The sequence below is a fragment of the Thamnophis elegans genome, chromosome 6, assembly GCF_009769535.1.
Source record: "Thamnophis elegans isolate rThaEle1 chromosome 6, rThaEle1.pri, whole genome shotgun sequence".
In the NCBI taxonomy this organism is placed as follows: domain Eukaryota; kingdom Metazoa; phylum Chordata; class Lepidosauria; order Squamata; family Colubridae; genus Thamnophis; species Thamnophis elegans.
The window spans coordinates 70,616,384-70,637,501 of record NC_045546.1 but is presented as its reverse complement, the minus strand read 5'-3'; the positions used below and the strand labels follow the sequence as shown (position 1 = coordinate 70,637,501).

Below are 21,118 nucleotides of genomic sequence, written 5' to 3'. Positions count from 1 at the left end.
TTCCTAGCTAGAACTTCTAGGGTTAATATGAACAACAGCGGGGATAGAGGACAACTTTGTCTTGTATCTTTCTGTATTGCTATACTTGGTGTTAATTCACCATTAATTATTATTTTAGTTTTTTTATTTGTGTATATTGTTCTAATTGTGTTTATGAACTTATCCCCAAATTCCATATATTCAAATTGTTGATGTAAAAATTTCCAATTCACATTGTCACATTGTCACATTTTGGGCATCAAGAAAAACAGCGCAACCTGTTTTTCATTATGTAATTCATAATATTCTAAAATGTCCCGTATGGTCCTCATATTATTTTTAATCTGTCTTCTGGGAAGGAATCCATTTTGATCTGGATGAATAAACATGGTAAGGAATTTTTTCAACTATTCTGCAATTATCAGGGCAATTTTTTTAAAATCTGAGTTCAACAATGAAATCGGTCTGTAGTTTTATATAGACATCTGATCTGAATCTTTCTTGGGTAATAAAACAATATTAGCCTCCCTCCATGATAGCAGGATCTTCACCTCTTTCAACACAGCATTATAAATCTCCATTATCGTTGGTACAAGCATCTCCTGGGATTCTTTATATATTTCCGCTGGGAGTCCATCTGGCCCCGCTGTTTTATTATTTTTTTGTTTTTGGATGACCTCAGTTATCTCTGATGGTTTTATTTCCTCCTTGAGCATATCTTTTATTTCTTCAGATATCTTTGGCAAATCTGACTTTTCCAAATACTGTAATATTCCTTCCTTTGAATAGTCTCGATTTTCTCTGTATAGTTATTCATAGAACTTCTAAATAATCCTTTTCTTTTCCTCTAATTGATAGCAAATCTTGCCTTTTTCGTCTTGCAATTTGTTGATCCAGTTCTCTTGCTTCTGCTTCTTCAACCTATAGGCTAGCCACTGCCCCGGCTTATTCACATTCTCAAAAAAAATTGTTATCGTGACCCCTCTTATAAATGCCTTAGTTATATCCCATATGTTTTGTATGGATGTGTCTCCTGGCAAGTTTTCTTTGAAGAAAAATCTCAACTCTTGATTGACTCTTTCAATATATTCTGGTCTTTTAGGATTGTTCTATTGAATGTCCAATGGTAACTGCCCTTTTGGTTTCTTCCAGGTGATTGTCATGGGATTATGATCAACCCATTGATTGGGTTCTATATCTATCTCCTTCACTTCTGAAATTAACTCCATCGACAACCAGACCTTATCTATCCTTGACCAGGATTCATACCTATTTGAGTAGAAAGTATATTGCTCTCCCTCTGTACATCTTTCTTGTCGTACATCATAAGATATTTACTTCTTCAGCCATTTGGAAAAACGACCTGGGCAAAGTTTTCCTAACTCCTTTTCTCTTATTCCCACTTTTATAATCCCATTTCTGGTCAACTATAGCATTGAAATCTCCTAGTATGCAAACATTTTCATTTACCATCTCTCGGATAATGCTATGTAATCTATGATAAAATTTTCCCTGACCTTCATTTGGTGCATATATTACAACCAATAACAACTTTTTTTGATTTAACATTATTTCTACAATTAATATTCTCCCATCCTCATCATGATAAATTTGTTTAGTCTGGATTGTTTCTTTAACAGATAGCGCTATTCCTCTTTTCTTTTGATCAACTAATGCCACATAGAGTTTACCCAATCTAGGATATTCCAAAGACTGGATCTGTTGTTTACTTATATGGACCTCTTGCAGTGCAATTATATCATAATTCAGATGCTTTAATTTATTAAAGGTTGTTTTTCTTTTCTGGGATGAGTTTAGACCGTTGATATTCAGTGATAGGATCTTGACTTCCCCCGACATGATTCTATGTATATTTAGGTCTTGTGCTTCTTGTTGCCATTATCTCTCTCTTCTTTTGGTTCTTCACCTTTTTTCTCCAATTCAGCTTCTTTCTCCTTTCTTGTCTCTGATAACTTCTTTTCTCTTCTTATCTGCACTCTGAGTCCTTGCATTCTTGCCTCCAACATTTCTGCTCCTTCTTCCTCATCCTCCTGGCCAACAAGTTGATTGTAGAATTTTTCTGCTTGTTCCACCGTGTCTATTCTGAATCTTTTGTCTCCCCAGGTTACCAGTATGCCCTCTGGAATCAACCATCTAATGTTAATTTTATATTTATTCATCACTGATGTTAGAAATTGATAGGGCCTTCTTAATTTTCTGATTCTCCTTGGTACCTCTTTTAGGACTGTCGGTTGTCATTGGTTGTATACTACCGAGTTGTTTCTTGTTCTATTCAGCACCTCATTGCATATTGATTTTTTAATGAACTTTACATAAGCTTCCCTCAGGAGATTGTTCTTTTTTGCGTTGTTCGTCTATATTCTATATGTCTCGTCGAGCTTGCTTGCCATTTCGTCCTTTTCTATTCCCAAAGCCTTTGCCATGAGATCTGCCATCATATCTGGTAGATCCTCTCCTTTTTCTTCTTTTACGTTCTGAAACCATAGAAATTGGGCCACTTTCTCCAATTCTAATGTGAGAACTGTCAATTCAAGTTCCTTATTCGCCTGTATCAGCCTAGTACTCAGCTCCCCCATTCTTTTCTCTTCCTTCTCCATCCTTCCTTCTACTACATTTATTCTTTGTTCATTTTTATTAATCTGTTTCTGAAACTTTTCAAATTTATCATCCATCTTCTGAATTTTTTTCTTTAATTCTCCAGTGTCATTTCTCATTTCTCATACATCCTTTATCAACTCCTCATGATTTCTAGCCATTGTTTCTTGCATAGCCTTTAATATAGTCTGAAGATCCTTAATTGAGTTAGATCTTTCTCTCTGGAGCATGTCCTCAGAGGATCTCTGGTTCGAAGGGCTGGAGGCCGCTAAGGACATCTGGAATGCTGGCTTCCTCCCCATGCCAAGTTTTGTTAGATTTGTAAGACTTGTCATTTTTTTAAAAAAAACTGATCACTAATTTATTTATTTTCCAGAACTCCCACCTTCTTCTCTCACTCGTAGCTTCTTCTAGTCCCTTTTTTCCCCTCTCCCTTTCCCTCTCCCCCTACTCAATAATTAATTTTAGGGGGGTATTAAGGGGTAATATTCTGCTTTCCCTTTTGAAGTGGTCAAAAGTAAGGGTAAATACCAAATTTTGCCAGTAGGTATCCCTCTTCCGCAAGCTGTCAAGATGCAGTCTAACAAAATGCACAATCAGTGAGAGCCATTTTAACTGTGTTTCTTCTTCAGACACGTTTTAGATTTTCCTTCAATATTTTATCTATTTTCCCCTAGGGGCTTCGATGTTATCAAAGTTGTTCAAAGCCTGCCCTTGTTGTAATAACTAATTAGGTTTAAATTCAGCTCCCCAGTCAGTTCAGAGAAAAAAAAGTTTCCTGCCTCCACTTCGACTATCAGATCTTTTTGCTTGCTTGCTGGCATCCAACTTGGCTCAACACTTTTCTCTCGCTGCTACAGTTGAGGGGGGGGGGGTTAGAAGGAAAGATCCATACCTTGTCCTCAGCCTCCTGGGCTATTTTGGAATAAAATACTTTCCACCAAGATCAGGAATCAAATAAGCCACTCACAACTCCGCTGCTTCTGCTGCTCCCTCTGCTTGATCCCCGCTTACTCCAGCCAGCTATCAGCACTCTGGGACAGCCATGACAGGTGGCCCTCTTCCGCACCTGGGATTGTGAAGGAGATTTCAAAGCCCAGACCACAAACCGCCAGCCTGATGGTCACGCCAAACTGCCCTTCTTTGGTTGTCCCTCCAGGACATCTCCGGCTTGCAAAAAGCCTTAATAGTCCTTAATAGTACTACATTTACATGGAGGGAAGTAAACAGTGGAGTACCACAAGATTCTGTTTTAGGCCCAGTACTCTTCAATATCTTCATAAATGACTTAGATGAGGGAATAGAAGGGGAACTCATCAAACTTGCAGATGACATTAAATTGGCAGGAATAGCCAAGACCCCAGAACACAAGCTCAGGATCCAAAAAGATCTTGACAGACTTGAACACTGGGCCCTATCCAACAAAATGAAATTTAATGTGGAGAAAAGCAAGGTTTTATACCTGGGCAAGAAAAAACAAGTACAGATTAGGGAAAACATGGCTAAAAATCAGTAATTGTGAGAGGGACCTTGGAGTCCTAGGGGACGATGACTTAAAGATGAGTCAACAGTTTGCGGCAGCAGCCAAAAATCTAATACAATCCTTGGTTGTATAAACAGAGGCATAGAATCAAAATCACATAACGTATTAGTTCCACTTTTTGTAAAGCTTTAGTAAGACCACACATGGAATACTGCATCCAGTTTTGGTCATCACATTACAAAAAAGATGTTGAGACTTTGGGAAAAGTGCGAAGAAGAGCAACTAAGATGATTAAAGGCCTGCAGACTAAAACATATGAAGAACTGTTGCAGGATTTGGTTTGGCTAGTCTTGAGAAAAGAAGGACTCGGTGCAGGGGATATGATAGCAGTATTCCAGTATTTGAGGGGCTGCCACAAAGAGGAGGGGGTCAATTTCAATTTATTTTCCAAAGTGCCAGAGGGCAGGACAAGACACAATGGATGGAAACTAATCAAGGAGTGAAGCAACCTGGAGAAACTTCCTAACAGCGAGGACAATTAACCAATGGAACAGCTTGCCTTCAGACATTGTGAGTGCTTCATCACTGGTGGTTTTTAAGAAGAGACTGGACAGTCACTTGTCTGAAACGGTATAGGATCTTCTGCTTGAACAGGGGGCTGGACTAGAAGACCTCCAAGGTCCCTCCCAGCTCTATTCTGATTCTGATTCCCTCTGTGACAAATCCGTCTTCAGCCAATCGGAACTTGTTGAGGGGTTTTGAGAAAGGTGACATATTTTGGGGTAATCCACTTTTTCAGGGTGCTTGGCTTTGGATGCTGGTGCAAACTGGTTCCAAGCTGCTCTGGCCTTTATTGCCTGTCATTCTCTCCTCCCTATTTCCCATCACTTACACACACAGCTTTATTGCCCATTCATCCTTGATGGCAGGATGCCTATAAGCCACTTGGTGCAAGACATGAAGGTGAACCTGCTAGATCCTGACACATGCTTTCTTTGGAAAAGAATAATGACTTTTAAACCTATAGAATACCTTAGATTACCAGCTCACCCACAGGCTTTTCACTCTGCTACCCAAAGGAATAAATAGTATTATCTCCATATTGGGCATGGGAAAACAACTGTGGATGATCTGAGATCACACTCACAGAAGAACCTTGGTTGTGAACAGAAATTCTAGTTTGAGCTAAAATTACTCAAATGAAATAGATTTAACATACTGTGCTCTATTAGTGAGAATTAGGCATAGATTACTATACACAAATATCACAACTTTTCTACCTAGAGGAGATTTTGCAGAGAACTTTTGAGATTCAAATCAAGTTCCTTTGTAAGTGATGTGGTTGTGGTGATATGATGCAGGTGTAAGTTTGGAAGTCTTCTCTGAATTGTAACCATTCAGTAGTATATGTTGACATTAATTTCTTTTTGTTTGTTTGTTTGTTTTCTCCTCTGCTCCTGGATCTTCTACTTTTACTGTATTGTATAACCTTTCTCAGGTGGTAAGTTCAGTCACTAGAACATTTTCCTTTTTTAAAAAATGTTTATTATTAAAGTGTACTTTGTAAAAAGGAAATGTATGCAACTTATAGTTTTTCTTAACTTTTTCAAACTCATTTTGTCTTATTGAATTTATTGAAATTAGCACTATTTACTTGCAAGACATAAGTCACATTGATATTATATGAGCCATATAATTCCTCTTTTTGTATATTCAAATTAAAAAACAAATAATTGAGTATAGCAATATCAACAATAAGGACATAACAAATTAACAGGAAAAATAATGCAACATGTACAAAAGTTTTAAAACAGGAATATCACTCACAATGAACCAAACATCAAAATATCTTACACACACCCCACCCCCCAGAGAGAGCAATTACAACATTCCCATTCTTTTGGCATTATGTTGTAGCCATGTTTTAAGGCAGGACGAAGGGCCATTCTGATGTGATGTGTATGAGTGTCATTTCTCAGAATACATCCTTCTGAGGTGTCTGCAGATATTTATTTATTAGAAAAAGGACCATAATCCATGATGTTACTTCTTTATTAATACAACCCCATCCAGAACTAAAGGTGTGAAAGTTCTGTAACCTGGAGTTCCACACACCCACAGCCATTCAGTCTTACCAGGTTCAACCAAAGTCTGTTATCCCCAACCAGCCCCCAGCAGCCTCCAGGCCCCACAAGAGAACAGCAACAACATCAGGTGCAAATGTAAACTTGAATATCATTAGCCTATTGATGGTACTCATTCCATAGTCGCAGATGTTTTCACCCAGTGGCTTTACGTAGATATGTTCTTGAGAATTTAGACTGAATCCTGTCCAGAGGGGGAAAGGAATAAAATGGTCCCAATGCCTTAATCAGTGTATAATTTGAGCAGTCCTGGATTATGCCGGGGACAACAACTACTTTACTGGTACTACTTATTTCAGCTGCTATCTACTCATCAGGCAGGATATATGAGTTTAGAACTCCCAAGGTACAAACCAGTTCTGTACAAAAGATGGTATCTCTCTGTAATTGGATGCCTTTCATATCCAGAGTCTGTTCCTCTCCCTCTAGGCCTGAGCACCCTCTAGACACCCAAACAGCATTTTAATGATACCATTTGAATGACTCACTGTCAAATTATAACCAGCAGCATACTAGTGACCTTACTCCCAGGTTGATGGATGAGCTCACCCATGCAGATGTTAAACAGGAGCAGGGAAAGTGTAATGAGGAATACAGGATCCGATCTCTCTGCCCTCCTGCAACTATCCCTATAGGACAGGGGTAAGGGATTGTGGCCCTTTTATGACTTGTGGACTTCAACTCCCAGAATTCTTGAAGCAGCCATGCTGACTCAGGAATTCTGGGAGTTGAAGTCCACAAGTCATAAAGGAGCCATAGTTTGCTATTTCTGCATTAGGAAGAACTAATTTTGAAGGGGTGGCCCCAAACGATATAATGTTCAATGATATTGAAGGACAATGGGAAATCAAGGAATCTCATGAAGGCATCTTCCCTCCTTTCTTTGCCTGTCTAAAATTACTGGAAAGTATAATCAGTGTTGTTTCCAATGCCTTACCAAAGACTGAAAACAGATTGAAATGTATCCAGATAGACACATTTATTATTTGTGTACATTTTTATGCTTTCTATCCAAGTTTGGCCAGAGCCAAACTTTTCTCACACCTCTTAGGTTTTTTTCCCCCATGGTGTCGTGTTGCCTTATCTGGTGTACATGAGAACATTCTGTTGTTCTGGATCTCAACTTTCTTTTGTAACTTTGAATGATCACTAAACAAACTGTTGTAAGTCAAGAGGCTACCTGTAATTTATAGCTCATTAATTAAATGTGGTTATCATTACCATAGTAATTAATAGGTGATGTTATTTAATATATTGTCATAATGCTATTTAACATACATGTGGACCAAAAGCTTTAGTGTGTGTCTGTGTCTGTGTGTGTGTGTGTGTGAGAGAGAGAGAGAGAGAGAGAGAGGTGGGGGGAGACTGCTGCAATACAGTTCTGAACAAGATTCCCAGGAAACTTCTTAGAATGTTTTATCTTTAAAACACAGATAGTCCTCAACTTACAACAGTTTGCTTAGTGACTGTTTGACCTTCAAATGGCACTGAAAAAAGTGACTCATGTCCATTTTTCACACTTATGACCATTGCAGCATCCCCATGATCCACATGATTTACATTTGGATGCTTGACAACTGTCTTAAATTTATGATGGTTGCAGTGTCCCAGAATCATGTGAACATCTTTTGCAACCTTCTGATAAGCAAAGTCAATGGGGAAACCAGATTCACTTAACAACAGTGTTACTAATTAAATATGCAGTGATTCACTTAACAAATGTGGCAAGAAAAGTCATAAAATGGGGCAAAACTCACTTAACAAATTTCTCACTTAGCAACTTACATTTTGGGCTTAATTGTGGTCATAAGTGGAGGGCTACCTGTATTCTGAGTCAAAAAGTATCTTCCTGTCTTTTTGCTAGAATATAAATATCTTACATATTAGGAAAAGTTTTTAAAAAGTATCAAAAGATTACAGACGTGGCATAACATCATAATGCAATCAAAGGTAGATTTATATACCAAGTTTTATAAAGAAATAGCTAACTATATTTATTAGAAATATATAGAAGACCTTTTATTAGAGTTTGAAGACCTGGATGTTCTCCCAGGAATGGGGTGAACCCATTGATGTGATTCTGTATGTTTTTGTGGTCTGAGTTAGGTTTATTCTTAGGCACTACTATTCTGCTATTGTTCTTTCATTATTTTTTTTTGGGGGGGGGGGGTTGTTCTGCATAGTCTTCTGGAGTCAACAGCCATATAAACAAATACATCAAACCTACAAGCTGGCTAGCCAGCTAGCTAAAGGGAGGGAAATTAAAATTTACTTCTTGGAGAGCTGAAATAATACGCATAGTTTATACTTTTTCTAATCTAATTGCTTGCTTGTTAGGTTCACAACCGATTGAAACGTACAACTCAAATGCCTGAGTAACACCATTTTCTTCTAAATCAAAATACATCCTTTTATCAAACATCTTTGAAATTCCTCACATAGGGTTATGTTGATATTTAGATTTTTAATGTACAAAATATTTTCAGTGCCTTCCTTATACAACTTAATGTCATTTTCCAAAGTTCTGATTAGAATATGTAAACACACTATAAATGTATAACAATCCCCTACATTATAGATCTCTCATGTGTTATTAATCCAGTGTCAGCAGATAGTAGTGGAAAAAATAATATTGGCTGCTTTCTGGCTAGCTCCCCCAACCCCAAATGTTGTTTTGCATTTGATTTTGTTATCTTTTTTTCTTTGAGATTTTGTACATTTAATTTACCAATCTCATGCAAATGAAGCTGTTACAGATGGTGCGTCCTTTATCACAGAGCAAAGCAATTTCAGCAGAATCACCTTGACCTGTATTCTGCAGTTGCCCAGTCCCCAGTGTGTGCAGTGATTGAATTTCTTCCTCACCTATTACTTTAAGAAATGGAATTCAAAGGGAACTCTAGAGGTTGAAGAGATGCATCAGGCATACATCCCCTAGGGACCATCTCTATCCAGTGAATGTACTTGTTGACTGTCTGCTTGGATGAGTCCCTCAGCCCAGAACTGATCTGAAAGTCTAAGGCTCTTTAAGCATATAGATATGTGTTCTGACCCCCTCCTCTGTCCAGTAACGAAAGCCAAGACACGATTAATGAGAATGTCCTTTAATAACAAGATCAGACTCTTGGTGGCTGAAAGCCAAGTAAACAAACAGATAAGGACCTTGGCAGCAAGGCCGACAAACCTTGGCAGCAATTCAGACAAACTCTGGCAACAATCCAGCCTGCCAAGTTTGTTTCTCTTTAGTCAAAACATTAACTTCTGCAAGAAGGGCGTGGCACAAGCAGTCTGTTTTATAGTCTGGAGAGGAGCCTAATGACCATCAGCTGAGCATATTTACCTCCTGTAATTATGTAGTTGTTCTTGATGCCGAGTAGCTCTTTGACGGCGTGCATCCCGGAACAACTCACTGTTGGTTTCTGGATCACTCTCCCTTGTCTCCTCCCCGCTGATCCAAGGCTCAGGTGCCACCTGGTGGCCAACCAGTCTCTCTGCGCCCTGCTCGGAGTCAGAACCCTGTCCAGGGTCCTCCACATCCTCCAGGGCCGACTCATAGGGCCCCTCGCTGTCAGAGTCTGGTGGCAGCTCCAACGGCTCCTGCTGGGCCACAACAGATATGTATAAATTTTGATTGCTATGGCCACCCACTCATATCTGATTTTGAGCTGCTTACAGGAATTTAAATATATAAATTAAAAATAAGAATAGAAATAACCAGGGTAGGGAAATGGGGAAGTGGGGACTGTTATAAGAAGACTCATGATAATTAATAATAAAGAAATAAAATCTACTAATGGAGTCACATCATGTCCTGGGCCTTTAGAAACAACTCTTTAGGTCTTTACGACTCTCCTTTGGGTTTTATAGATTTCAGGGTAAAAATAAGTGATTTTTTTTTTTACTACAGGGCATGAAAATATAGATATTATTTTGAGGCTAAAGTTGAATGATTTGTGCTATATATACTTCTACAACAGAAAGGAGAATGAAATGTTACATCTCATATGACATGGATTATAATGTGCATATCTTGGGGTACTGAAACTTGAGTGGAAATTGGATGCACACACCTAATAAGGTCACTAAAATCAAGGTTTGTATATTGGGGGAATCTAAAACAAGCACACCTAAAGCAAAAGAGAAAGTGATGTGGTTCTGCAGTTGTGATCTACAATGGGTTCTTGCTTGAATACAATAGAGCAATGGTCTCCAACCTTGGCAACTTTAAGAATTGTGGAACTCTGGGAGTTGAAGTCCACGGGTCTTAAAGTTGCCAAGGTTGGAGACCACTGCAATAGAGTATGCAGTATCTTGCAGCAAGTGGAAACTTCCAGCAAATTCTGAAGAAGAGGATCATTGCAGCTGTGAATGGTCATATTTCAAATAAGAAAGAGTAAAGATTTATTACAATATAACAGACAGGTCTCTCCAAGGAAGAAGCAAGCTCAGGAAATAGGAGTAATAGCAGAACCCAGAAAAAGTTTTCCAAACTTTATGGAAGAGACTCTTGAATTTTCTGAAAGAAAAATAGCACTGTAGAGTAAGATGAATCTGAGCCTTGCAGGAAGATAAAGAACAACTTTGAAAGTTCTTGACTCAGTAAGGATTTGAAACAAATTGATGCCAATTAGACTTGTCACCTGAAGTAATTGGGATGCCTGACTTGGTAATGCAGACCTTAGATAGCTAGTTTGATGTAATGGTTAAGGTACCACGCTAGAAACTGGGAAACTGAGTTCTAATCCCATCTATTCCATTGGGCCAGTGACTCTCAGTCTTAAGAAGGAAACAATGGCAAGCCACTTCCAAAATCTTGCCAAGAAAACTGCAGTTGCGAGAAGTCAACATTGAATCATAGACATACACACACACACACACACATACACTCACACACACACCATATGATGGAGACCTTATTATTGACTGCAAACTTCATATGAACCAGAGCTAATATAAACTTAATGGATTAACTTTACTTCTTTGTTTTATTGAATGTATTTTTATTGGGCAACCACCTAGTCAAAAGTGGCATATGTTTATTAGGCAACTTTATTCTTCCAATCCTGCTCAAGCGCTGGGCACTACACTTTACAGAGGATTTGGAGAACAGTTCAGAATACAAAGAGTACCTTGGAACTAGAAACTGAACCCTATGAAGAAAGGGTTATTTTTCTGGAGATAACTGAGTAGGGACACCATAGGATTTCTTGAATACCGAAAAATATATATATATATATATTTTTAAAGTTCAAGCCCCAATCTCTCTTGTTTTGGAGTGCAGAAGATGTTCCTTGTGAACATAGTTTTCAAAAACCTTTGAAAATTCAAGCCTACTTGAATTTTAACATCAGTGTTCCCATTGAAGATGTTGCCAATGCTGTAAATTTCATCATATTTCTTAACAAATTCACAATTTGTTGTAAGGAACATTTCTGTTAAAATCAGGTTTTAAAAATGAAGAATTCAAAATCCTGCCAACAATCTACCATGTTTCATATTTTTATAAAAGCTTTATCCTAATGTTTGTGAGTAAAGTTCCAGGAGTAAAAATCAAAATTGATTGTAGGAATGACTTTATACAACACTGTTTACAGTTCCCCATTGTTTTCTTCTTTTAACTATTATTGATATTGTTTTTACAGTTGTGTGTCAACTGTCCAAGTTGCAAATCCAGGAAAAGAAACTCTTGGGACATTATTTTTATCAAAAGCATAAACTGTACTAAATAAACCACATTGACTCAGAAGAAGCAAAACCAGCTCTGGGGTTTACCACACAAAAGCAAGTGTAGTTAATTTTCACTTTTTCCTACGAGCCACCCACAGTCCAAAACGTCCACCAATCACACATGTTCATTTTGTTATGGGAAACAGTCTGCAACACTGGGGCATCTGCTTGCTGTGTCCTTGGGATGCCAGCAATGTCTCACAGTGCTGATGGATGATTGAATATCATTCTCCTTCCCTTGCATTCCAACCACCCCCCTCCCTGTTATTGTCAGGCTGCGAGTGAAGTAGTGTAGGTGAAAGTCTGAAACAGTCTTGACATGTCGACTTCCCAGAAGAAGGGTAGACCTGAAACGATAGTAAACATATATACATTATTATTTAATAAGCACCTACCACTGCAATTCCTATTGGAGCCATTGAGGGTATTTATTGTGAAACTATTCTTAACTAACCTAGCTGCCCTAACATCTGGAGCAGCCACTCACTCAGCATTTACTAACGGGTAGCCTTTCCACAACACTAGATATTGTAGTTTTCCCTTGTGGTATCTGTAAGCAAGTATTTTTTTTATCTCTAATTAGGAGAGGAGGAGGAGGAGGTTCTCTGACTGGTCTCAATCCAGAGTATCAAAATGGTTTTCAAAGACTGCAATGAAATACTGGCTAAACCCACCTAAGGCTTTTTGGCAATCACAACTCCATTGCCACCGGATTTAAAATCCAGATGATTTGGAAAAGCCCTATATATTTGAGATCTAACTTTTTCCAATTCCTCCTGGGGTGGGGGTGGGTGGGGACTCTTTTCCAATTTGCTTGCCTTTTTTGACTCTCCCTAGTCTTATTCAATACCTCACACACGGTATCCCGCTTGGCTTTCAAACTAGCCATTTACTTGGCTAATGGCACTAAGGATGGGGTTCCCCATGATAGCTCTGGCATGAGCATGAACTCAGTTCTGTAGCCACCTCGAAAGGGGTAAAACCTGTGCTTCTGTGCACTGAGTTATGATATGCCACCTCTGCGAAAGGCAGTTCAGTCCAATTAGTTTGCTGATAATTTACATAACAGCATCAGGGGTGAAATTCTCCCTGTTTGGCTGAACCAGTCGGGACAATTGTCTTTGGTTCTGCAAACCGGTAGTAAAAAAAAAAAAAAAAGCTTCCGAGGATCGCACTGCTCAGCTGTGAGCTGTGCAATAGTTGGAACCTTTTCCCCCCCACTTTTTAAAGCATTTTTTTGCTGCCTATTCGCCCAAACCGGCAGGAAAAAAATGCTTTAAAAAGTGAAAAAAAGTTGGCCACAGCCACCCAGTCACATGACCCCCCCCAATCCACCAAGTCACGCCCACAGAACCAGTGGCAAAAAAACTAGATTTCACCACTGGCTCCCACTGAATTAATATGTTCAGTAGCTCCATTAGTACTAGGATAATAGGCAGAGCTAAGTCCCTGGGAGGAGCCTATTGTTTTCAAATACTCCCACCAAAATTTTGACATGAACTGCATCCAGGTTTAGGATCTTCAGGCTCCCACCCTTGGCCGCTCCTCCTTTGCCTCCAATCTCTTTGCCTCCAAGACCGCCTACTGCCAATTACCTCCACTAGACCGATACGATCGCATAGATTAGGCCTCCTCCGAATTCCATCATCTAGCCAGTGAAGACTGGCAACTACCCGGAGGAGAGCCTTCTCGGTGGCTGCTCCAACCCTCTGGAACGAACTCCCCGTGGAGATTCGGACCCTCACCACCCTCCAGTCCTTCCACGCCGCTCTAAAGATCTGGCTGTCCCGGCTGGCCTGGGGTTAAGATTCTAACCCCACTCGAATTGTGTGACTGTTGCGTTTTTAATAATGATGTATTGTCTGTATGTTAGAAATTGTTTGTCCTTCCCCCCCCCTTTTTTTGAACTGTGAGCCGCCCTGAGTCCCCCCAGGGAAAAGGGCGGCATACAAATAAAGGGAAATACAAATAAAGGGAAATACAAATCTCCTGCCTCAGCCCATTTACAGCCAGATTTCCTCTGCCTCCAGCTATTCACCCTGGCCAATGGACTCCAGCCCTCTGCCCCACACTATTCAGCCTGGCCCATTCTCCAATATACCTTTTGTCTCGGGCCTTTGGCCACACAGACAATTAACCACCACGCTACTGCCTGCCAGTGTGCGATGGCCAATAGGCAATCACAGGCGCTGTGGGGCAATGGGGGAGGTGCAGCAGCCAAACAGTGGTGGGGCACAGCTTCAGGCATGTGGGAAAGGCAACTTCTGGCATGGCAGCCAAATGGCAGAGGTTCATGACCTCTGGTGCAGGGGAAAGCGGCTTCTGGGATGGGGCATGGCAGCTTAATGGCAATGGCACATGGCTTCAGGCAAGGGGGAAAGTAGTTTCTGGCATGAGCGTGGCAGCCAAATGGCAGAGGCTCACAGCTTCAGTCATGGAGGAAAGTGATTTCTGGCATGGGGGGGGGGGCGTGGCAGCTGAATGGCAGAGTGTGTGCTTGCTTCGAGAACAGGTCAATGACAGTTTAAATTACTGTGTTCCCAGCACTCTCAGGCAACGGCATGATAACATCCATGGATATCTCCCATGGGTTAGCTGGGTTGGTTACCGATTGTAGCAAGGCTGGAGGTTTCCCAGGTAAGCATTTCATGAAGGCACATACAGGACAAGTAGCCACATAGGCCATCAAAACTTTTTACCAGGTGAAGCGTCTTCACAAACCCCAAATGCCCTGTGGGTTTTGTGTTATGGGCTTCTCTGCAGGACCAAGTTTCTCTGGCTGGCTAGGACATACAATTTACTCCTCTTCCACACCAAGCCCTCCACTCTGTCATCAGGTCATCTTTATGTCTCTGGAACCATTTACCTGCCCCCAAAGTCATCTTTCAGCAGTTGCATCGCCAAGTCCCCAGCCGGCTGTGGGGAGACTGTTCTCTGCTGCCATGCGAGCACTGGTGCTGCAAGCTGCCTGAATGGTATAACTACTTCCTCTCAGATACTCCTGTACTGGGGCATCTGAGAGAGGGCATCTGCTAAAATACCACCCCCCCCCGCCGGTAAATAGTGAAGGGTGAAATTGAAGCATTTAAAATACCAAGCACACCAGGCCTGCTTAGGGGGTAGCTTCCTTGGGGTCTTCAATGCCTCCAGGTTCTTGTGGTCTGTCCATACCTCGAATGCATTTCCATCCCATCCTTAGAAATGTACTACCCAGATAGTCTAGGCTGGTCTTGTGAAAGTCACACTTGGATAGCTTGGCACACAATGTTTTTTAGCTTCTCAAGTACTGCCCTCACTATCCTTACGTGCTTCAGTATAAATTAGAATGTCATTTAGGTACCCCAGCACCCCTTTATACAGGCATTTGTGCAGGACTTTGTTTATCAATTGCATGAGTATCACTGGTGCCTCTTTTAGCCCAAATGGCATCACCCAAAAATGGTAGCAACCCAAAGGACAGTTAAACACAGTCTTCCACTCATCCCCCCCCCTTAATCCTCACTCGGTAGTATATTTATCTTAAGATCAGTTTAGTGAAAATTTTCCCTTTGGATAGGTAGCCCAGCATGTCCCTCATGAGGGAGAGAAAATACACATTTTCCATATTTTTGCAGATACAATTCAACCCATGGTGGTCCACATACAGCCTAAGAGACCCATCTTCCTTTTCCTTGAAAAGCACAGGGGCAGCCATCCTTGATTTCAATGGCTGGATAAATCCGCTGGCTAAGTTCCTGTCTATAAACCCCTGAAGTTCTTTCATCTCCCTCGGCATCATAGAGTATATGTTCGACTTGGGCAATTTTGCTCCGGGCAAGATTTTAATAGCACAGTCTGTAGGGGTGTCTGATTCCCTCTCGCTGAACATCTCTGCTAGGTTGTGGTCTTCATTCAGAATGAGCAGCTTTTAGTCCTTGCTTCTCATTAGCGTATTCTCTGACTCTGCTTTCACTTTCCTAACTATAGGCTCATGGCTGGCTTTTGGCGCTTTGCTGGTTCCTGCCACCTAGCTGCTTTCTTTCTCATTCACCATTTATTGCTGTCCCAATCTACTGACAGGTCCCATTTCCTCAACCATGGTCTCAGTCATTCCAGAAGCCACAATAAAACAAATAGTGTCTACATGGATCCCAACTCTGAGGCTCACTGACTACATTAGGCAGTTTGCTGCCATCCTATAAGAGAACCATCTAACTGAGAAAACCCCATGGGCTATCTTAACCACCTCAGCCCTAGCTTCTCCGCTGTCTGGATGCTAATTAGGCACAGTGCAACCGGAGACCAATAAGGCCATGAGAGGGTGCCTTACTCCCGAGGAGGGCACCAAATCTCTACCTGGGTCATTATGCGGATAATGGGGCCACTTACCATTGGGTCATCTTCCCCCTCACTGGATTGGGGAGACACCTCCATGACCTTTCGAGCTGCCCACGTTTTCTCTTTTGGCTTTGCGGCTAGTTTTCTTGGCTTCGGCTGGCTCGGGGCTTGTAGTCCAAAGTGTGCACCAATCACACATGTTCATTTTGTTATGCATCTTCTATGGGTCTGCAATGCCGGGGCATCTGCTCAGTGTTTCCTTGGGATGCCAGCAATGTCCCATGATGCCGATGGATACTTGAATACTATTCTCTCTCTTGCATTCCAAACACACACACCCTGTTGTTATCAAGCTGAGAGTGAAGAAGAAATGCAAGTGAAAGTGTGAATCGGTCTTGACGTTGAGGCTATAAAAATGAAAGTATATCTCTTCATATGCTGCTTTACAGGTATGTGGTGAAGGACTCAATCCTTCACCACATACCTGTGAAATTTACATTAGTATTTCCTTCTCTTTCACAGGATATAAATATATTTCTATAAGAGCCCTAAAAAGGGGAAGGGGTATCTTACCTTGGAGGTAACCAAGTGGTGGGTCTTTTTGTTAAGTTTAACATACTCACTGTGCATACTCACTTATTTGTCTGAAATAGCGCAGGCATTCTTTTCATCTTACAGCTTCTTCCAATGTTGACCACATCTGGCAATGCACCACTGTTTGGTCACAAGAAGCTGCAATATGGAAGTGCAAAAGCAATGTGCTGCTTAAAGCAACAAGTGCTTGTGTGTGCACCTAAATTATTTTAAAAAGTTGAGAAAGGACACTCACACACAAACCAGTGAACTCCAAGGTAAGATAATTTTACAAATATTGGTTCTAATGCCACAACTTCCTATCAGGCTTTTCAGATTCTGTCCAAAGTACCCGCCCTGTTCTGGATTCTGATGAAGCAAAGCTTGCAAATTTCACTCCATGCATCAATTGTCTGAAAACAGACATTCCATGAATGGCGTGTTCTGTGCACGGAACTGTTAATTCCTGACTGAGATCACCTTATATATGAAGCTTAAATAAAAAAGGTGAAGACACCAACTGGTCAAATTTACCTCCTGCAAATCCATGCAGTTGACATTGCAGCAGCACAGCAGTGGTGTGTCGTTACTGCTGTCCTGTATGTTTTTCAATTTCCCAGTCTACCTTACAGGCTTCAGATTCTCTGGTGGTCTGACATTCAGTTATGAACTCACCCTGCATCACTTCCAAGCACAGACAAAGGTAGAACAGTGCTGCCATCTGGTGAAACAATTTGGGAGTTTACAGGTCTGTAAATTTCTTCAGAAACCTAGAAGGCAGGCAGGCAGGCAACAATTGAACGTTTTCCTTATTATCTGCATGATAAAATACATTTTGCTATAGCTGTGTAAATAACGTGGATAAAACAATATGAAGAAAAGAAGGAACAAAGTGCAATACCTGAAATCCTGAGATATTCTCATGACCATAAAAAAAAGTATTATTCTGGGCTACATTCCTTGTTTCCAGTCTGTATTTTCCCCATTAGTTATTTCAGCATAAGATACTTATTCAGCACGGTTCTTAAGGAATAAGCACCACAAACTGTAATATATGTAGTCCTTGGGTTAATCATTCAGACCAACCCATTCACAGTGCTGAACAGTGGCTGCAGCACCCCAATGGCCACATAATCATGATTTGGGCACTTTGCAATCATTTTGCATTCATAATGGTTATAGTGTCTCAGTCACACGATAGCCATTTGCAACCTTCCTTGCTGGCTTTCCAAGCCAAGTCAAAGCCAGTAGGGAAGGTTTTGTGTCACTCCTATAAATTACTGCCCCTTTTTCTCTTGTGGAGCCCTGCTATCGAGCACAAAATCCTGGGATCTGAAATTCCATAGCATGTATCTGTCTGCAGCATCCCTCCCCATAGGAACTTGTACTCCGTAGCACATGGTCCCCTTCCTGGCCCTGCTCATGCCAAGCCAAAGCACATGCCTTTTGCCTGCTCAGCCACATTCATGCCGCAGCACCCCTTCCCACTTGCTCACAGTCACGCTGCACCATGCCACCTATCCCCCTAACCTGTACTTGCACCGCAACACCTTCCCACCTGGCTGCACTCCACAGCAGTCACCTGCTTGCCACCTCCTAGTAAGCTGCCATTGTTGGAAAGCAGCAAGAAGTGGCAAATCCCAGCCACATGAAGTCCTCACTTAAGAGCCTGCAATCCTGCCTTATTGATAGTAACCAGGACTGCTGGGATTGCCATCATTAAGGGATGGAGATCGTGTGTCATCACACTTTATAACCACCTCATTTGAGTGATGGGAATTCTGATCCTAATTACCATCATTAAGTGAGGTCTAGTAGTTTTGCCCATAGCACCCCATTTCAATATGTACCACAATGTTTACTGGAGGCTGCCTCTGGCGTTTGCTCAGATTTAACAAGCCGCAACTGCCTCCTAAGATTAGGGATCCCATGATTGTTCCGGTGTCACACCCAGCAACACCCTCAGCTTCTGATTACATGCGTGGGATGTTGTATCCTTAAATGCCATGCCAGTGATATATCTATACTCTGCACTAATCTATGAATTATGGTTGTATGAAAATTCAGCTAATCAGTCAGTTGTTTGAATTATTTAGAAAATTGATCCAAGTTATATATCTCAACTGAATCACTATGTCAGATCAATGCAATTCAGACTTCTGTATCAATGAAAAATGCAGTTTCTGTGCATACATACGAATGTTTTAATAATCAAAATCATTAGAAAGCTGTATCGGGTAATTTTCTATTTGTTAAATTAATTTGTTTAAAGGTATTCCCTTATCTGAATATTTTTTAAGTCCTAATGTAAAATATTTAACATATCTAGCATAAGGAAATATACTAGATATGTTATAGGAACATTTCAGCAATATGTGAACAGGGACTACAACTGTTTGAAATGGCTTAGACTATTGCCTCTCCTCTACCTCCAGGTAAGCTTCTGGTTTTGATAGTTTATCAGTTAAGCATTTTGGAGTCCCGTGATGCAGTACTAGGTGAAAAGGGCTTTTTAAACTGATTTTAATGAAAGAGGCCAGTGAGATGACAGTAAGGAATCCTTTTTCTCATTTCTCTGGGAAGTTTTCAGAAATGGAATCCAGACAAGAATCTTTTAGTTCACTTCATGTTCACGTGCAAAAAGATGGCTGCTTATAAAATGACTATCATTTTTCTTTCTTTTTCATTCTGCTGCACTTTGGACCTGATCTCTAGATAAATATTGCTATATAGCAGTGGTTCCCAAACTTGGCAACTTTAAGACTTGTGGACTTCAACTCCCAGAATTCTCCAGCCAGCAGAGCTGGCTGGAGAATTCTGGGAGTTGAAGTCCACAAATCTTAAAGTTGCCAAGTTTGGGAACTACTGCTATATAGGAAACATTTGCTTCATTTATCTGAATATTCGTATATTTCATATAGTATTTAAAACATTATGGTTTTTTGAAAAAAAGGTGTCCAGTGATCTGCTCTTCTGCATTATAGAATATTGGGAAAAAGATGTCCTGCCAACAGTTTACAGCAAATCTGGATGGACTAAATGATGGGAAAGATTTTGCAAAGGATCTGTTAAAGGTAATGCTGTGCCCCAAAATGAGTCATTATGGTTGATAAAAAGCCAGGTGCCTGAAGCCAAGACCCTATTAGCAATAGCAATAGCAGTTAGACTTATATACCGCTTCCTAGGGCTTTCAGCCCTCTCTAAGCGGTTTACACAGTCAACATATTGCCCCCAATGACAATCCGGGTTCTCATTTTACCCACCTCGGAAGGATGGAAGGTTGAGTCAACCCTGAGCCGGTGAGATTTGAACAGCCGAACTGCAGAACTGCAGTCAGCTGAAGTAGCCTGCAATGCTGCATTTAACCACTGCGCCACCTCGGCAAACTTGGAAAGGAAAATAGAGATAACATAAAGTATCAGAATTCACACTACACATACAGTAGTGGATGATAAGCTACCACTGCTTGCTTGCTTCGCCTGCAAATTCTCATTTTCATTCTTAAGATATTGCCTATATCAGTCTTTGTCACCCTTTGCCTTGAACTATAATCCATATCATTCTGTTTACATAATTAATGGACATGATGCTTGGAGATTATGGAAATTATAGGTCAAGACATCTAGAGGCCATCAGATTGATGAAGGGTAAAGGGGAGGAAGGGGAAGGAGAGAAGGGAAAGGAGGGGAGGAAGGAGAGAAGAAAGAGAAGAAAGGGGGAAGGAAGGAGGGAGGGAAGGAAGGAGGGAAGGAAGGAGAGAAGGAGAGAAGAAAGGAGGGAAGGAAGGAGAGAAGGAGAGAAGAAAGGAGGGAAGGAAGGAGGGAATGTAGGAGAGAAGGAAGGGGGAAAGGTAGGAGGAAAGGAAGGGGGAAAGGAAGGAGAGGAGGAGAGAAGAAAGGAGGGAAGGAAGCAGGGAAGGAGGAGGGAAGGAGAGAAGGAGAGAAGAAAGTTTTTATTTAAAGCACTTATTTTGTGTAAGTGGGAAACTGCTCCCATTCAAACTGATGCATCTTCTATTACCTTCTGAAGTAGTACAAACTTGGAAAGGAAAATAGAGATAATATAAAGTATCAGAATATGATGCAATTGCCAAATATCTATGTCCTCCAATTACATACTAATGTCTATCTGCACTTTGTCATGTAATGGCCTATAACCAGGAGTTCAGTCCTTACTGGCTCAGGGTTGATTCAGCCTTCCATCTTTCCAAGGTCACTAAAATGAGGATCCAGATTGTTGGGGGCAATATGCTGACTCTATAAACTGCTCAGAGAGGGCT

At 40.8% G+C, this 21,118-nt stretch overlaps 1 protein-coding gene across 1 annotated transcript in view; it reads left to right on the top strand.

The window, feature by feature from the left end:
* Nucleotides 1-21,118, top strand: part of PSD2 (pleckstrin and Sec7 domain containing 2) — an 82,571-nt gene that overhangs the window by 39,638 nt on the left and 21,815 nt on the right. The window contains exon 7 of the mRNA XM_032220448.1: nucleotides 19,824-19,913. Coding sequence (XP_032076339.1) covers nucleotides 19,824-19,913 — 90 coding nt within the window. The remainder of the gene's footprint in view (nucleotides 1-19,823; nucleotides 19,914-21,118) is intronic.